This window comes from Eriocheir sinensis, chromosome 9 (assembly GCF_024679095.1).
Source record: "Eriocheir sinensis breed Jianghai 21 chromosome 9, ASM2467909v1, whole genome shotgun sequence".
Classification (NCBI taxonomy): Eukaryota; Metazoa; Arthropoda; class Malacostraca; order Decapoda; family Varunidae; genus Eriocheir; species Eriocheir sinensis.
In genome coordinates this window covers 17,936,600-17,955,139 of record NC_066517.1, presented here as the reverse complement: position 1 = coordinate 17,955,139, position 18,540 = coordinate 17,936,600, and the positions used below count along the sequence as shown (strand labels likewise).

Below are 18,540 nucleotides of genomic sequence, written 5' to 3'. Positions count from 1 at the left end.
TTCTCATTCCCCCTCATATTTTCATTCTCATTCTCTCTTCTCATTCTCTCTCTTTCATTCTCTAATTCTTATTATCTCTCATTCTCTTTCTTATTCTCATTCTCTTTCTCATTCTCATTCTCTCTCTCATTCTCATTCTCTCTCTCATTCTCATTCTCTCTCATTCTCATTATCATTCCCCCTCATTTTCATTCTCTCATTCTCATTCTCTCTCTCTTTACCCCTAGGGTCTTAAAAGAAATCAAACATCAAATTTGTAAACCGCTCTCCATCATGTTCAAAAAATCTTTAACAGCTGGAAAAGCTCCGTCGGATTGGAAACTAGCAAATGTCACACCAATTTTCAAAAAGGGGGACAAGTCTCATCCAGGAAACTATCGACCAATTAGCCTGACATCGATTGTTTGTAAGTTAATGGAGATTATCATTCGCGACAATATGGTGAAATTCTTCGAAGAAAATAATATTATAAATAATTCGCAACATGGCTTCCGTAGTAAACGTTAGTGTTTAACTAACTTACTTGATTTTTTTAATTATATTTTTGAGGTGTTCGATGAAAGCAGATCAGTAGATATCATATATCTGGATTTTCAAAAGGCATTTGATAAGGTTCCCCACCAACGATTGCTCAGCAAACTATTGGCGCACGGTATCTCGGGTAACATTCACAGTTGGCTTGTGGACTGGCTCTCTGAGCGGAAACAGAGAGTAGTTCCAAACGGTGTTACATCTAACTGGCTCGATGTCAGAAGCGGCGTACCTCAAGGATCAGTGCTTGGCCCCATGCTCTTCTTAATTTATATTAATGATATCGATGATGGGCTCACTTGAAAAGTATCAAAATTTGCTGATGACACAAAAATTGCTAGTAAAGTAACTGCGATACTCGACGAAGAAGCTTTACAATCAGATCTAGATCGACTTGCACGTTGGGCCAATCAATGGCAAATGAAATTTAACGTTGACAAATGTAAAGTGTTGCACATCGGAAAAAATAAAAATCGCGTTCGGTACGTAATGAATGGCCAACAACTTTCTGCAGTAAGTAAAGAAAAGGATCTTGGAATCACTATATCAAGCGATTTAAAGCCCGGTCAGCATTGTTCAGAGGTTGTTAAAACTGCAAACAAATTGGTTGGCTTCATCGGACGAATCTTTAATAATAAATCGGAAAAAATAATATTAAAACTGTATAATTCGTTGGTTCGACCCCATCTAGAGTACTGTGTACAGTTTTGGTCTCCCAATTACAGAAAAGACATAGAAAAGTTGGAACGGGTTCAACGAAGAGTAACAAAGATGATTCCTAGGTTGAGAAATTTATCATATGAACAAAGGGTCAAAGAAGTAAATTTATTCAGCCTATCAAAACGAAGAATGCGAGGCGATCTAATAGAAGTGTTTAAAATGTTCAAAGGATTCAGTGATATTAATGCGGAAGATTACTTTACAATTGATCGATCAAATAGAACAAGAAGAAATCACAATTTGAAGATAAGTGGTAAAAGATTCCCGTCGCACGAAGCTAAACACTTCTTCTTCAATCGAGTTGTTAATGTTTGGAACTCTCTACCCTGTGATGTCGTTGATAGTACAACAGTTACGGCCTTCAAGAATAGATTAGACAAGTATTTTGAATCCAACCAGCAACTAAGATATTACTCATTGTCGTAATAACGTTAAGTTCTTTCGAATACTGGTGTCCTTGTCCGCTTTTATCGCCCGGTTAGTGGTAGCAGTAATGGTAGTTCTTTCCTCTTTCCTACATAATTTCTATGCAGTTTTTCCAAACTGCATGGTTCTTTTTCCTTTCCTGCCAGCTTTGGCTGGAGGGATGGGGGGGTGGGGAGGAGCCTTCGCCTTTGCTGTCCTTCATCTTCCACCTTTAATTAGATAGTTAGTGTAGCTTGTCACAAACAGCCTCGTAAGGACCAGCAGGTCTGCTGTTGTTTGTTCTTCCTTTGTGTTTCTTTGTGTTCATTCTCATTCTCATCCTCTCATTCTCATTCTCATTTTCTCTCATTCTCATTCTCATTCTTTGTCTCTCATTTTCATTCTCTCATTCTCATTCTCTTATTCTTTTTCTTATTCTCTCTCTCTCTCTCTCTCTCTCTCTCTCTCTCTCTCTCTCTCTCTCTCTCTCTCTCTCTCTCTCTCTCTCTCTCTCTCACAGAAGTTATCTTCTATTATTTATTCCACTCTTGTAAGTCTCTTTTTTCATCTCTTGTGATCAAGCCATCTCCGCCACTCCACAATCATTTCCCTCCCCGTAATATCTTAGTAAAACAGACTATAACCCCCTCAGCTCCACTAATATAAGTTGTCGGGGAAGCAAAGTTTGCATGGAGGAACACTAACTGAGGCAGTGAAGCTCATCAACACCATTGACCTAATCTAACCCACCTAAGGATGGTAAGCTATCACAGTTATGTTAGTAGCGCCACAGCCCAACTTGAATGAGGTATATTCAGAGTTGCCAGCCAGCTTGTGTCGACAAAAGCTCGAAATGTTCTTTCAATTATCGTAAATTACCTGTGTTTCTCTGGAACTTGTAACAAGTACACTTCAGTACACTAAGTGACACTGTTGTTAATAAAAATGTAGTTGATCATTCTCGTTGTTTTATTTATTTGAGAACGAGAGAAAATAAATGCCGTGCGGAAGTCTGTCCTCATCAAAAATCGTTCTCGCATGAAAGCCCTGCTAAATCAAGCAGAATTTTTTTTTTTTAATCTATTTACATTATAATATTTGCTGAGTACTTGCCGGGGGTGTATCAGTGTTGTCTTCGGCGTCAGGCATCTCGACAACCACCACTCCTCCTTCAATAGGAAAGCCATGTGTTTGTGTCTCAGTGAGGTCAGCGGCTTCCGCTTCCAGCATATTATACTCCGCCCTCAACTGACTGCTGGTTGTTGTGTGAGATGAACCAAGACCTTGGGTGGATGCCTGCCGCTACCAGGAGCGTGGGTGATGGCGTTTAAGGACAGGAATTGAGGGCAGTGCGAAACACTATTGGCGGAAGCCAATGTCGCAAACGGACATCAAACAATGGAGGCTGCGTTTTCTGTCGAGATGCCTGACGCCCTAATGTTTTTGATAAATTTCTCCGAGGGCGACACTGATGAGCTCTAAGCAGATACTCAACAAATATTGTAATGTAATGTAATTTTTTTTTTTAAAAGCCCGTCTTGCAGGGCTTTCATGTAAGAATGATTTTTGATGAGGATAGGGTTCCGCACGGTCTTAATTTTCTCTCGTTTACAAATAAATTAAACAACGAGAATGATCAGCTACATTTTTATTAACAGTGTCACTTAGTGTACTGAAGCGTAATTGTTACAAGTCTCAGAAAAAACAAGTAATTTACGATAATTGAAAGAACATTTCAAGCTTTTTGGGGCACAATAACCTATACGCTGGCGACACCTGAAAACTCTGAATATATCCCATCAGGAAACTACTCTGCTGCTGCCTCTTCCTTGGAATTCCATGTATTTACTCTTGTTATACAGAGATGAATAGGCACAACACTACAAACTGTGCTATGAAATAAATTGAAATTAATAATTAATCAGTGACTCAGTAAGGGACTGCTCAGTTAATATAAATAAGCGCAGCGTAGCAGGCACTAACACCACAAATCTTATGAGGCTTAACCTAATTTGTACAGTTAGCTGGGACTGCCTAGCTGGTGCTTGTATTATATCCAGACTATTTTTAAAGAAGTACATCACAAATGTTTAATGAGCAATGCTGCAAAACTTGTCCACCTGTCCATTTCTTGTCTCCTACTTAACCAACAGCTCTTCTGTTGTCATATATGTCTTATTAACCTTAAAGCCTCCTTGAAAACCATAGAAAAGAATGTAGAGATCAAAACAAGTGTGAAAATAGCCATGTGATGTGTGGAAACCATCACAGCCCCTTCAAATCTGCTGATAGCTTAATATTTCCTAGGCATAATAGGTGAAATAATGGTGACAAGCATTAAAGTTCTATTATTTAGCAGATGTCAGGAAGACAGACTCTAAACCTATATTCATTACATTTTTTCATTATTCACACTTATTTAACAGATTTCACATTTATTCTTTATATAACATGGCTGATTTCATTATATGTATGCCCTATGCATACATATTAGGCTATTTGGAATAATACGAAAGTTTGACCAAGAAGGCATAACAGGTGAATAAAGGTGACAAGTATTAAAGTCCTCTCTTCTCCTTTGTTGTGTACTTTTGCAACAATAAGCCATCAATGAATCAAATTGAAATTCTCAGCAGGACGTTTACTGGTCACTGGTCAGCAGGTGAAGTGAGTTCATGTCATTCAAATTCTTCTATTTTTTTTTCTCATATTACCATTAAAGTCGTGCAACGTGTTGCTGTATTTTTTTTTTTTTTTTACATTATTTAAAGAAATAATATAACCACTTGCGAGGAAGAATTTGTGTTATTTACTAATTAATTGCATTGGTAAGCTCCAGTGGGGAGCCCCCCCCCATCCCCCCTCCCGGCTACCAGAGCTCCGTTACCAGAAGTTCCAATCTCTGGTACTGATCATTGATGCAAACAAACAGCGCCGCGAAAGAAGACTGTGAAAGCGGATTTCTTGTTGGTAGCGGCGATCACCGCTCATTGGTAACGATCAATGCAAACTAAAGTGATTCACAGCTTCCGGCTACCACTGGACGTTATGGGCTAGTCAGTAGCCTGCGGCTGCTTGGGTTCCCACTCACATTTCATGGCTATTCTAATTTTTAGAAAATGAAATAACATAAAACACTAGAAACTGCTTTAGTTTAATTAAGGTACTTGTATGTTTTGATTTTTATACCAGGGTATTCATCTCAGTCTGTTCAATCCGAGGCCACACGCAGCTATCGTGTAACTTACTTTTAAACACTAAAAAAATAAAATGACCTTTGTTAACTCTTCTTATGCTCTTAGGCTTTAGTTAAAGGTACTTTGTTAACATTTAACACTTCTTTAGCATTTGAGTAAAACATCATTAATTAATTTTGTATACTGATTTTCCTACAGAACACATAGGACCAACATGATGCTGATGATGGTGACAGTGATGATGTAGATGCTGCTGATGGAGCTGCATGGGCACAGTGCTGTGCCTCCAGCATTCCCAATTACGTGGAGGTGAAGGAGAGATAGAGACAGGAGCACGTCTTGCACAAGCTGGCACTCTCTTCGGTTAGGAGGCAGCTTCATGAAGGAAGCCGATAACCAAAACCCACCCGGTTACCCGGCCTGGCAAGAAATCTCCACCACTAAAATCATGTGGGGGAGAAGGACTGCGTGGATTCCTTCAGCAGAGAAGAAAAGAACATCTGCTTAATGTCAAGCAGGGCATTAAGCAGGTGCCAGGATTATTACTCACACACCCTAGATGGGCCAAAATAAAGTGAGTCAACCTGACAAAACTTGTGAGGTTAAAGTGACTTTGCTACTAATTCAATGGGGGCAGGTTACAAACGTATCTACAGGTAGATGTCTGTTCGTTATGTTATTGTAGGTATCTGTTCGTCATAAGTATTGTAGGTATTTTCGTTATAAGTTGTGTAGGTGTGCTCGTTATAAGTTATTGTAGGTGTTTGTTCGTTATAAGTTATTGTAGATGTCTGTTCGTATATAAATTACTGTTGGTGTGTTCGTTATAAATTATTGTAGGTGTCTGTTTGTATAAGTAATCGAAGGTGTCAGTTATTCGTTATTAGTTATTAAAGGCGTCTCGTTATAAGCTATGGCCCCAAGATTCAGTGGTTCACCGAGGGCAGTAGGCTAGTCCAACAATATTTACATCACACCAAGGCATTAACGCGATGATCTAGACTATTATTATGCCACAGTGATATATGCCTACACAAGGGTGATATTAATAAGGCACTGATGATAAGATAACCGGGCAGGACACGTATGAATGGGTTAAAACTGTATAAATTCAGATTCAACAAGGACATAGGCAAGAAGTAGCTTACCAACAGAGTGGTGAATGAGTGGAATAGGCTCGGCAGTTATGTTGTGTGTGCCAATACAATAGTCACATTAAGATAAAATATAAAAAAGTAGATAAATTCATGGACAGATGTTAGGTGGGGTTAGGTTCACAGGAGCTGCCTTGTACAGACCTACCAACCTCTTGCAGACTCCATACTTTCTTATGTTCTCATGTTTGATCACAGAAACGTATGATCTTGAGGGAAGGAATGGGCCTGAGGTGTGTGTGTGTGTGTGTGTGTGTGAAGGGACTACGAGGAGAGGTGGAGGAGGAGGAGTAGGCCATTTCTCTCAGTGGTTGGCGACATATGGGAGGGAAAGGCGTGAGAGATGATCAAGACGTGAGAGAATACACTGGAATTTGGCGAGATTGACGAAGGTAACGAGATAGCAAAGATGACGTAAGAAGAGAGAGAGAGAGAGAGAGAGAGAGAGAGAGAGAGAGATGACGGTGACAGTATTGATGGTGATGGTGAAGGATTATGGTGAGTGATGGTGGTCCTGGTAATGGTGGCGGTGGTGAGTCAGGAAAAAAATAAAGTAAAAAAAAAATCCTTCATTGTTTTGTTAATGTCAGTGAACGCGTTGCTACCGTTTCGCTCTCTTGGACACGGTGAGAAGAGAGAGAGAGAGAGAGAGAGAGAGAGAGAGAGAGAGAGAGAGAGAGAGAGAGAGAGAGAGAATACTTCTACAATCCTTTCTTCTACCTCTATATGTTTTAAGCGTCGTAGACTAAACGTTACAATCATAGGAATCACATGCACACATATTTTGAATAGTAAAGTAACAATGGGCATTAAAAACACACACACACACACGCACGCACAAACAATACAGAACGTGACCGGGAACCTAAAAAAAAAGTTTGGGTAATATTCACACGAATCGAACAACCTTTTTTTTTTTTTACCGATATCATTGCTCTGCTTTCCCAGTCACCCCGCGGCACGCACAGAAAGTCAGCCCCAAATCGTAACCTGAACCCAGAATTTGAAGTAGGCTATTATGCAAATTAGTCTAGATGTTAGATTATATTCTTAGGATCAGCGTCTGTTTAATCTTGTTTTCCCTCTCTCCTGTCTCTCATTCATTACTTGGCTGATAATAATTTTGGACGCAGCAGTACATAACATCATAATCGTGAAGTATTATGAAAATTAGTCTAAATATAATCCCGTTACAAGCAACAGCATTGTCCATTTCATCTTGTTCTCCCTCGTTCTCTCTGTATGTCGTTCATGGGCAGCCTCACCCTAAATTTGAACGCTACTGTACATATATCATAATCGTGAAGTAATGAATAATAGCGTAGAAATTAGCCTGTTACAATTAGCAGCATCGTCCATTTCATCTTGTTCTTGTTCATCTTGATCTCGTTTTCTGTCGTTCATGTGTTGACAGATGATAGTTTTGGACACAACTGTACGTCATAATGGTGGAAGAATCTCATCACGCGAATCTGAGTCATGTTTGTGTTTACAGTCCATCTCGGCGGCTGTCTTATCAGTCCCAGACGGATCCAAACAGTTTAGGGAAAAGGGGGGGGGGGGCTCGGGGGATGCTTCCTGTATGGTGACTAATGCCAGCCAGGGATATCAGTAAGTTATGAAACCCCCCGAATGTGTTTTATTAATTTCTCCTCACTGTTAAGAGAGTTCGGTTTTCGTGTTTTTGAACTGTTTTATTCGTGTGTGTGTGTGTGTGTGTGTGTGTGTGTGTGTGTGTGTCAGTTATAAGCACCCGTTCCACTTAGTATGCAAATCAAGGGAAAAAAAAAAGGAAATAATTGACAGTGGGAGTTACGAGTAAGGAGTGCAGTGCGAGACGAGTGCGAAGAGAAAACTACAAAATATAAATGAAAAGAAGAAAGGAAGCAAATAATCATCGACTGAGGAAAAACAACAACGAAGAAATAGAAAAAAAAACAAATATCGAAAGAAAGAAAGACACACAAATATCAAAAGAAATAGAGAAAGAATAGAAGAAATAGAAGAATAGAAATAGAAAGAATAAATACAAAGAAGAAATAGAAAGAAGAAATAGAAAGAATAAAAGAAATAGAGAAACATAAATATCAAAAGAAATGAAAAGTATACCTGAACTTCTTGGCTACCTTTACACAATTCTCCATCTCTTACCTTTTCTTTATTTAGCCTACTTCAAACTCCTTATCCAGTCCCTCTAGTATCACCCAGTAACAGAATTTCTTGTCTAACTTTACATAATCCTCTACCTTTTACATTTTCTTTATTTACCCTACTTCCAACTCCTAATCCAGTTTCTTTAATATCAACCACTATCACATTTCTCTTTCTCCTCATATAACAAATCACTGTAGTTCCAGATTGCTGACACTGAGTTATACCAATGGTCAACTTCATTCATCTTTCATTATCTCGCAGTCATGGGGGTTAACAGACTACATATATACCTATTTTACCTTTATTATACAGTCACAAAGTAAAGACGTCATACCTATTGCAACATCATCATAATACGAGTTACACACACACGGTACAAACAAGGGCGTGTGTCTTCGTGTAACCTCACCGCACAAACTCATGATAGGGTACCAGGCTCATCGTATACTAAGCTGGAGTGTTATCGAAGTCACACACACATACGGTACAATGAGCGGCGTGTATCCTTGTGTGACATCATCGTAGAGATACATAATGGTACTAGAGTTGTCGTGTAACAAATTGGAATGCTTTCATCGTCACATACGGTACAAACGACGTTGAAGCTGTTACATCGTTATCGTACAATCGTATACCAAGCTATCATTATATTCTCGTATGGTACAAACGACGTCGTATAGCTGTTACATTATCGTACAGTCACATATAATGATCATCGCATACCAAACTGTCATTATATTCACGCATGGTATACAAATGACATCGTGGGTTTTACAGCATTATCGTAGTTATCGCACGCATGGTAGAAACGACGTCGTATAGCTGTCACATTATCGTACAATCACAAATCATATACCAAACTAGAGCAACATCATATACACCCACGGTACAAGCGACGTCTTAGCTGTTACACCACCATCGTCCACTCACACGTAAGCGTCTACCTCATCTAACATTGGCACTACAACAACAATACAGGAAAAAATATATATCATTACGTGGTTACAATGCCTATGCACGCGTGGCCCTCACACCAGCGAACGGTCAGTATATAACAGTGTCAGTTGCGCAGAGTGTTCGCTAATTAGTCACCCGAACTCATGGAAACTTTTTATTATCGTGCCATAAAATGTTACATGAGTTCCTGCAGTGTGGAGAATGGTGGAAGGAACGAGGAACACGGACGGAGAGGAGATGTGAGACGAGACACTGATAGGGAATAAATACAGAAAGAGACACTGGCGGAATAGAAATATGAGAGAAACGCTGACGGAGAGAAAGTATAAGAAAAACATTGACGGTGGAGAAATGGAAGACAAAACATGACGGAGAAGAAATATATAAGACGAAGACAGTTAGAAAAGGAACAGAGAAGACAAATACAGTTAAAAAAGAAATATAGAAGACATATACAGTTAGAAAAGGAACATAGAAGACAAATACAGTTAGAAAAGGAACATAGAAGACAAATACAGTTAGAAAAGGAACATAGAAGAAAAATACAGTTAGAAAAGGAACATAGAAGACAATTACAGTTAGAAAAGAAATATATAAGACGAAGACAGTTAGTAAAGGAACATAGAAACACATACAGTTAGAAAAGGAACAGAGAAGACAAATACAGTTAGAAAAGGAACATAGAAGACAAATACAGTTAGAAAAGGAACATAGAAGACAATTACAGTTAGAAAAGGAACATAGAAGACAAATACAGTTAGAAAAGGAACATAGAAGACAATTACAGTTAGAAAAGGAACATAGAAGACAAATACAGTTAGAAAAGGAACATAGAAGACAAATACAGTTAGAAAAGGAACATAGAAGACAAATACAGTTAGAAAAGGAACATAGAAGACAAATACAGTTAGAAAAGGAACATAGAAGACAAATACAGTTAGAAAAGGAACATAGAAGACAAATACAGTTAGAAAAGGAACATAGAAGACAAATACAGTTAGAAAAGGAACATAGAAGACAATTACAGTTAGAAAAGAAACATAGAAGACAAATACAGTTAGAAAAGGAACATAGAAGACAAATACAGTTAGAAAAGGAACATAGAAGACAATTACAGTTAGAAAAGAAATATATAAGACGAAGACAGTTAGAAAAGGAACATAGAAACACATACAGTTAGAAAAGGAACATAGAAGACAAATACAGTTAGAAAAGAAATACAGAAGGACGAATATAGTTAGAAAAGAAATACAGAAGGCGAAGAAGTGAGGAAATAAATATGTAAGACGAAGAGAGTTAGAAAAGCATGAACCTAAAAATTCAGAACAGGAACAGTGACTCGAGATTATACTGAACAAAAGATAGGCAAGACACTGACAAGATAAGAATGAATAAATATGAGAAAAAATATGTTTCGTATTTAAGACTATAGGAAAAAGCTAGAAAAGAAGAAACATTGACTGAAAACAAGAATATAGAACTTACAAATGATAATTACTCACAAAATAAGACGAAAATAGTTAGAAATTAAACACTGATTCAAAATTAAGATAAAAAAACGAGATCATTAAATACAAAAAAAAAGAGGGGTGGAATGTTATTATATAGTCTCTGGTTTATGTAAAATATAATAATTAGATTTTTTTTTTATGTATCATTTTCGTGGCTCCCCAGAGAGGTGCAATAACACAGTATACTTCTGCACACCTGGATGAGTCTATGTGTACTGGAATGCTCGTCCCTTAACCTACGATACCCAAGTCTCTCGTGGCCTTGTGTATGCCTATGCTACCTACGAATGTGTGTATGTATGTTTGTATGTACAGGTGTAACGACTACGGTATGCACACGAAATTACACGTGACGGCCAGGTGTTGTGTTGCTCTGAATGAAGGAAAGAAAAAAATAATCCGATGCTTTCACTTACCACAAGATAAGAGCTTCACAATAATAATATGCACAGTAAAAGATGGAAATAAAATAATGACAATAAAAGATGCTCAATAAAACATGACAAAAATGATAACAGAAGGAAATAATAAACACAACATTTCAGGTGATCCAATTCGGGAGGTTTCATTACAGTTTACACGAAACGACAAACACAGGAACTTTAATAAGGGTTGTGAGGGTGGAGGGGATCCGTATCGTCATGATGAGAACTTAACAATCTCACAGGTGATTATGTTTTCCTCTCTTACTCTGCATTAGGCACAAGAAAGTTATCACAGTCTGGTGAATAAGGACTTAATTCTCATTTACTCATAGGCGTAGTTCACCCTTCGCCTATCATCACATTTACCGCTTGCTTTTGCCTTTCCCTGTTAGCTTCTTCCAAAAGCCTATCTTCTTCTCCTCCTTCGGCGCCTCCTTCGTCTCCTTGGCCTCGATCAGGTCCTCCTTGCTGGCAGCCTTGCTAAGGGACTCTCTGGAAGGCGAGCCATTACCGGAGTCATCGTCATTTAGTACCCCGGATGAGGTGTCTCTGTTCTTGTTGTTGTTGTTCATGAAGTCCCGGTAGCCGAGGAAGCCCTTGCGCTCCTTCTTGTCCTTGTCCTTCCCCGACTCGTCCTTCAGCATGTCGAGGAAGTTGTGTTCTGATTTGGACAGTCGGCTTTTGGAGATCGTCAGGTTGCGGATGTTGATGTTGTTCTTTTTCTCCGGCTCCATGCGGTTCGGGTCTTGCTGGAACTCTCCCGGGTCTTCCACGAACGCCTGCTGGAGGTCTCGCATCATCTTTTTGCGGATCGTTTTCTTCATGGACAAGTGGCGTTCGATGTGGCGGATGTCCTTTTCGAAGTCCTCCTTGCGGCTCGAACGCTCGGACGAACGATCATTGTCATCCTTCTTCTTCTTGCTATCGTCCTGGTTCTGGTTTTGGTTCTCCTTTCCATAGTTCTCTTTCCCCTGGTTCTCCTTTCCTTGCATCTTCTTCTTCTTCCTCCTGGACGCGCTGCCGGTGCCTGGGTCATCGTCCTCGTTCAGGTAGTCGAAGTATTTGCTGATGTTGGCTCCTTCGTCCTCGCTGGAGTCCACGCTCACCGCCGAGTCGCTGCCGGGGTTCTTTTGCTCCGCCGCCACCTTCGCCGACACCTGCGGAAAGGAGACGATGATAGGGGATGATGTATTGAGGTGGTGGGAAGAAGGGTAGTGTGTGGGAGGTGTAGAAGGCTTACTGTACTGGGGGGGTTGTTTGTGGGAGGGAGATGATGATAGGGGATGATGGGTTGAGGTGGTGGTGAGGAGGTTATTGTGAGGGGGGTGTAGAAGGCTTACTGTACTGGGGGGAGGGGTTGTGGGAGGGAGATGATGATAGGGGATGATAGGGGAAGATGTGTTGAGGTGGTGGTGAGGAGGGTAGTATGGGGAGGTGTAGAAGCTTACCGTACTAGGGGGGGGGGATGATGTATTGAGGTGGTGGTGAGGAGGTTATTGTGAGGGGGGTGTAGAAGGCTTACTGTACTGGGGGGGGGGTTGTTTGTGGGAGGGAGATGATGATAGGGGATGACAGGTTGAGGTGGTGGGGAGAAGGATAGTGTAAGGGAAGTTGTAGAAAGCTTACTGTACTGGGGGGAAGATGATGGTAGGGGATGATGTATTGAGGTAGTGGTGAGGAAGGTAGTGTGGGGGAGGTGTAGAAGGCTTACTGTACTGGGGGTGGGGGTTGTGGGAGGGAGATGATGATAGGGGATGATAGGGGATGATGTGTTGAGGTGGTGGGGAGAAGGTTAGTGTAAGGGAAGTTGTAGAAAGCTTACTGTACTGGGGGGGGGGGGGTTGTGGGAGGGAGATGATGGTAGGGGATGATGCATTGAGGTGGTGGTGAGGAAGGTAGTGTGGGGGAGGTGTAGAAGGCTTACTGTACTGGTGGGGGGTTGTTTGTGGGAGGGAGATGATGATAGGGGATGATAGGGGATGACAGGTTGAGGTGGTGGGGAGAAGGGTAGTGTGGGGAAGATGTAGAAGGTTTACTGTATTGGGGGGGAGTTGTGGGAGGGAGGTGATGGACTGGACTGCTACTTACCACTGCAATAACAACTGGACTGCTACATACCACTACTATAACAACTTCTACAGCTACTACACTCGTTATATATGATTGCCTGCACTTTGATAACTTTTTTTTAACCAAGGCAGAATCAGAGGCTGTTCGTCCATTCAGTTCTCCAGCTGTCGAGTTCTATTTTCCCTTTATTTAGTTGTCTCTTTATCTCCACTTCTTTGTCTCCCTTTCTATATTTAATCGCTGTCTTTCTCCTTTATTTCTTTATTATCTTCTCTGTGATATTTTTTTTTAACCAGGAAGAAACGAAAAGAAAGAGAAATATAAACAGAAAGAGAAGAAAGGGAAAAAAATCGCTAAACTAATAAAACGAGCGAAAAAAATAGAAATCGAAAGAAAAGAAAGGGAAAAAAATCGCTAACCTAATAAAAAGAGGGAAAAAAATAGAAATCGAAAGAAAAGAAAGGGAAAAAAATCGCTAAACTAATAAAACGAGCGAAAAAAATCGAAATCGAAAGAAAAGAAAGGGAAAAAAATTGCCTAACTAATAAAACGAGCGGAAAAAATATAAATCGAAAGAAAAGAAAGGAAAAAAAATCGCTAAACTAATAAAAAGAGCGAAAAAAATAGAAATCGAAAAAAAGAAAGGAAAAAATATACTACCAAAAATAAAAAAAATAAAAAATAAATAAAAAAACAATCAAAACAGTGACATGATCTTTACTATCGTTTTTATTGCTTCTTTGTCGCCCTTCCTTTATTTTATCGCTGTTTTTCTCCTCTCCTTACTATTTTCTCTTTTATCTCTTTCTTTAGACCATCACACAGTTTGATCTGCCACGATGCTTGTTTATTTTTCTATCTGTTCCCTTTATCTCCACGTCTATGTTCCCCTTACTCTTTTTTATCGCCTTCTTTCTCCTCTCTCTCCTTGTCATTCTCTCTGTGATCTCCTTTTGCTTAGACGATTTCACAGTTGGTCTGCCATGATGCTTGTTTATTTTTCTATCTTCTCTTTATCTCCACGTCTATTTCCCCCTTACTCTCTTTCATCGCCTTCTTTCTCCTCTCTTTCTTAATTATTCTCCTTTTGATTTTTTGTTTAGACGATTTCACAGTTTGACCTTTCCTCTCTATCTCCACTTCTTTGTCTCCTTTCCTTTCTTTTAATCGCTTTCTTTCTCCTCTCATTCCTTATTTTCTCTTTGATTTATTTTTGTTTAGAGTTGAGACCATCCCATCCACAATGTGTTCCTCCATGATGCTTGTTTATCTCGCTATCTGTTTTCTTTATCTCCACGTCTTTGTCTCCCTTTCTTTCTTTTTTTGCTGTCTTTCTCCTTTCTTTCATTATTATTTTCCTTGTGATTTCTTTTTGTTTAGACCATCCCATCCAGAGTTTGTTCCTCCATGATGCTTCTTTATCTCGCTATATGTTTTCTTTATCTCCCTTCCTTTCTTTTACTGCTGTCTTTCTCCTTTCTTTCATTATTATTTTCCTTGTGATTTCTTTTTGTTGAGACCATCCTATCCACAGTTTGTTCCTCCATGATGGTTGTTTATCTCGCCATCTGTTCCGCTGTCTTGCTGTCTACTCTTCTTTCAAATTGCTCACGTCACAACTCTCCCCTCCATGACACACTTTCTGCTCACTCTAATTCCTGTTTTGTTCGAGTTTTATGATATTGTCTTAAAACCAGTACTTTCATTCTCTTATACTTTCACTCCTTTTACTTTTAGGAGTCGAGTATTGCCAGTCTGTCTGTGTGAAGGAAAGGCGATTTAAATGGGCTGTTCTGTATATATCTCTTTTATAAATGTCTTCTTTTTTTAATTTCCTTCCTTTCTTTCTCTTTTTCACATCATCCCTTACGCCTTTCAATCTTCCTCTTGAGTTGCTCTGAAGTGAAATTGATATCCTTTGGGCTTTTCTGAAACTGTCTTCTTTATAAATGTTGTCTTTTTTCCTTTGCTTCACTTCCCCTCCTCCCCTTTCCCTACTTCCTCTCCTTCGCGTCCTCCTTTACTCCTTTCAATCTTCCTCTTCTTAAGTTGCTCTGAAGTGAAATTGATATCCTTTGGGCTTTTCTGAAACTGTCTTCTTTATAAATTTTGTCTTTTTATCCTCTTCTACACTTCTCCTCCTCCCCTTTCCCTACTTCCTCTACCTCGCGTCATCCTTTATTATTTCAATCTTCCTTTTCTTAAGCTTCTCCGGAGTGAAATTAATATCTTTTGGGCTTTTTCTGAAACTGTCTTCTTTATAAATGTTGTCTTTTTTCCTTTACTCCACCTCCCCTCCTCCTCTTCCCCTACATCCTCTACTTTCAATCTTCCTTTTCTTAAGTTGCTCTGAAGTGAAATTGATATCCTTTCTGAAACTGTTTCCTTTATAATTTTCGCCTTTTTTCTCTTTTCTCCACCTCCCCCTTCCCTTCCCCTTTCCCCTCCCTTTTTCCCTTCCCCTTCCCCCTCCCTTTCCCCCTCCCCCTTCCCCTTCACACTATCCATTACTCCTCTCGTTCTTCCCTTGTTCCGTTTCTTTATCTCCTCTTTACTCTTCTCCTAACCTCTGGAATGAATGAATAATATAAAAGGAAATGAAGAGGAGAAATAAATGTAAGAAGAAATGGATGACGGAAACGAAGAGGAAAAAAGAGAAAATTTGAATAGAAACTTTTATGATATATTCTGTCTTAATTAACCAGAAAGAAAGCGATTGGTGAAGGAGGGGCGATAAGAAAAACGTGGAGATAGAAAAAAGCCGTGAAAAAGCGAAAAGAGAGAAAAGAGAAAACGATAAGGAAAGGAAGGAGATAGAAAGTGGTACAAGAAAAGAAAGGTGACAAAGAAGAGGAGATAAGGAGACGAGTAAAATTCGAAAAGAAGAGAAAATAAATAAAGATAGAAATCGAAAGGAATAAAGAGAAGAAAGATTACCCATTTTTTATCTTGTCAATTTAAACAGTAAGAAAGGAGAAAGAAAACGATAGATGAAAGAGACAAAGAAAAGAGAAATCATAAGAAATGCAGACAGGAAAAAAATACACCAAAATTGAGAAATAGACGAAAAGAGAAACTGACATCGAAAGAAGAAAGAGAATAAACTTGAACCAATGAAAAAAAACCGAGAAGAAAATTGAAATCGAAAGAAAATAAGAGAATAAACTTGAACCAATGAAAAAAAACGAGAAGAAAATTGAAATCGAAAGAAAAGAAAGAAAAAAGGATATATCTGAATTATTGTTGAGATAAAGAAAATATATAAAACGAGAAGGAAGGATTAACTCCTTGGATGCGGATTTCCTACAAGAAGACATCACCAAGCTACAGGAGTGGAACAAAAAGTGGCTGCTCCAATTTAGTGAAGAAAAATGTGAGGTCATGCATCTTGGGAGGGGAAATCCTGCATACCAATACCACATGGGAAACACTCCACTACCCACCACAGAGGCACAGAAAGACCTGGGAGCATAAATTACCAGGCTACCAGTGAAGGCGAAATCCGTGCCAATCGCAGCGGACGGGTTAAAAGAATGAAACTAATTTGAAAAGAAAAGGAAAAAAACACATAAAAAACAAAAGTCGAAAGAAAAGGAGAGAGAGAGAGAAAAAAAAAAAAACATCCTCCCACCTGGTCGATATCGGTGTGCAGGGCGCGGCGTCGGGCCCTGGGGGAGCAGGTGAACACATCCAGCACGTGGGGAATGTTACGCTCCATGATGTAGGTGAAGGGGAGCGGGGGGCGGAGGGGGGTCACCTGGGCACACCTGGGAGGGTCACGGAGGGGTCAGCTGAGGTCACGGAGCGGCGCTGTGATCTGTAATAGGGGATGTTTTGTTAGTTTTGTGATTTATATGTTTGTCTTTTATTATTATTTTTTGTTTTGTTTATTCTTATTTTTGTTTTTTATTTATCTATTTATTTATTTTCGCCTTTATTTAATGTCTTGTTTTTATTTCTTATATTTTTATTTTATTTTATCATCTTTATTTTTATTTATTTTGTTTATTTCTATTGTTCTTTTTATTTATTGTTTTATTTACAGTTATTTATTTTCTATTCTATATTTATTTGTTTATCTATTTGTATTTTTTTATCTCTCGGTTTATTCTAAGAGGATGTACAGAGTAAGGCCTTGTTGGTGGTTTCTTTCATTGTCTGTCTGTCACTGTATAGCCTTGACCTCCTCCTCCTTCCCTTCCTCTCAGCCCCTTCCTCATCCCTCTTCTCTGCATTCATTATCCTCGTCCTCTACCTTTCTCCTATTCATCTTGCGCTTCCTCCTCCTCCTCCTCCTTTTCCTCTTCCTTTCTCCACCCTTAGTTCTGTCTTCTATTCCTCTTATGTCATCTCCTTGCTTTAATCATCGCTTTCTCTTCTCTTCCTCTCTATTGTAGGTCTAAATATGCTCTGTCTTCTGTCACTTATGTTCCTTCTTCTTACTTTTATCATTTCTTCCCTTCCTCTTTTTCTCCTCATCTCTATTACTCTACTTAAATAATGCCACTAGTACAAGATTTATAGACACATCACTATAAATAAAGGTGAATAGACATGACTCCACCACAAACATAAACAATCTATTTCTACCTCTATCATCATCTCTTCCTCTTCTCCTCATCTCTATTACCTTACTTCAGATATTCCCACAAGCACAAGATTTATAGACACATCACTATAGATAAAGGTGAACAGGTAGGACTCCACCACTAATATAAACAATCTATCTCTATCTTTATCTCTCTAATCTTCCTCTTCTCCCCCTCATCTATATTTCCTTACTTAAATATTGCCACAGGTACAGGATTTATAGACACATCACTATAAACACTCTATCTTCATCTCTCTTCTCTTCCTCTTCTCCTCCTCATCTCTATTACCTTACTTAACTAATGCCACGTGTACAAGATTTAGAGACACATCACTATAAACATCAATCTCTCTCTGCCCATGACAAGATTTATTTAAGTTTCTTGCATCACTCCTACAAGCTTGATTTCCTTGATTTGTTTGCTCGCAGACTTGGCAACACTGGGCATAATGGCAGCACAAGCAACATGGCCGCCGGGAGGTGACTCAATGCAGCGGGCGACGGACGGACCTTGCCACGGCGATATTTGCATCCGCGTGTGGGAGGTAAGATTGTTTTTGTCTCTGTTTTGTGCATTCTTTCTCTCTCTCTCTCTCTCTCTCTCTCTTGTAGTTTTTATTTGTTTTTTTCTTTTTGTGTATAATTCAGCTATTTGTCTGTTTCTCTCTCTCTCTCTCTCTCTCTCTCTCTCTCTCTCTCTCTCTCTCTGTGCTCTTTTTTCTTTGTTTTGATATTGTTGAGGATAATTCACCTATTTGTATAGTTTCCGTATTCTCAGAAGCTTTCGACTCTCAGAATAGCTAATTACCCAAAGCCACAATGTAG

The 18,540-nt window shown here is 39.2% G+C and overlaps 2 protein-coding genes across 3 annotated transcripts in view; one reads left to right on the top strand and one right to left on the bottom strand.

The window, feature by feature from the left end:
* LOC126996293 (G-protein coupled receptor GRL101-like) overlaps nucleotides 1-18,540 on the top strand; it is a 222,614-nt gene that overhangs the window by 2,403 nt on the left and 201,671 nt on the right. Inside the window, exons 2-3 of the mRNA XM_050856670.1 lie at nucleotides 5,052-5,427; nucleotides 18,145-18,260. The gene's annotated coding sequence lies outside the window, so the exon portion shown is untranslated. The remainder of the gene's footprint in view (nucleotides 1-5,051; nucleotides 5,428-18,144; nucleotides 18,261-18,540) is intronic.
* LOC126996055 (ATP-dependent RNA helicase ddx23-like) overlaps nucleotides 8,449-18,540 on the bottom strand; it is a 59,233-nt gene continuing 49,141 nt past the window's right edge. For both annotated transcript variants that reach the window (XM_050856107.1, XM_050856108.1), the window contains exons 2-3: nucleotides 16,756-16,941; nucleotides 8,449-12,211 (exon numbers count right to left, since the gene is read on the bottom strand). In XM_050856107.1, the coding sequence (XP_050712064.1) occupies nucleotides 11,417-12,211; nucleotides 16,756-16,842 (882 nt within the window). In that variant the 5' untranslated portion in view covers nucleotides 16,843-16,941 and the 3' untranslated portion in view covers nucleotides 8,449-11,416. The remainder of the gene's footprint in view (nucleotides 12,212-16,755; nucleotides 16,942-18,540) is intronic.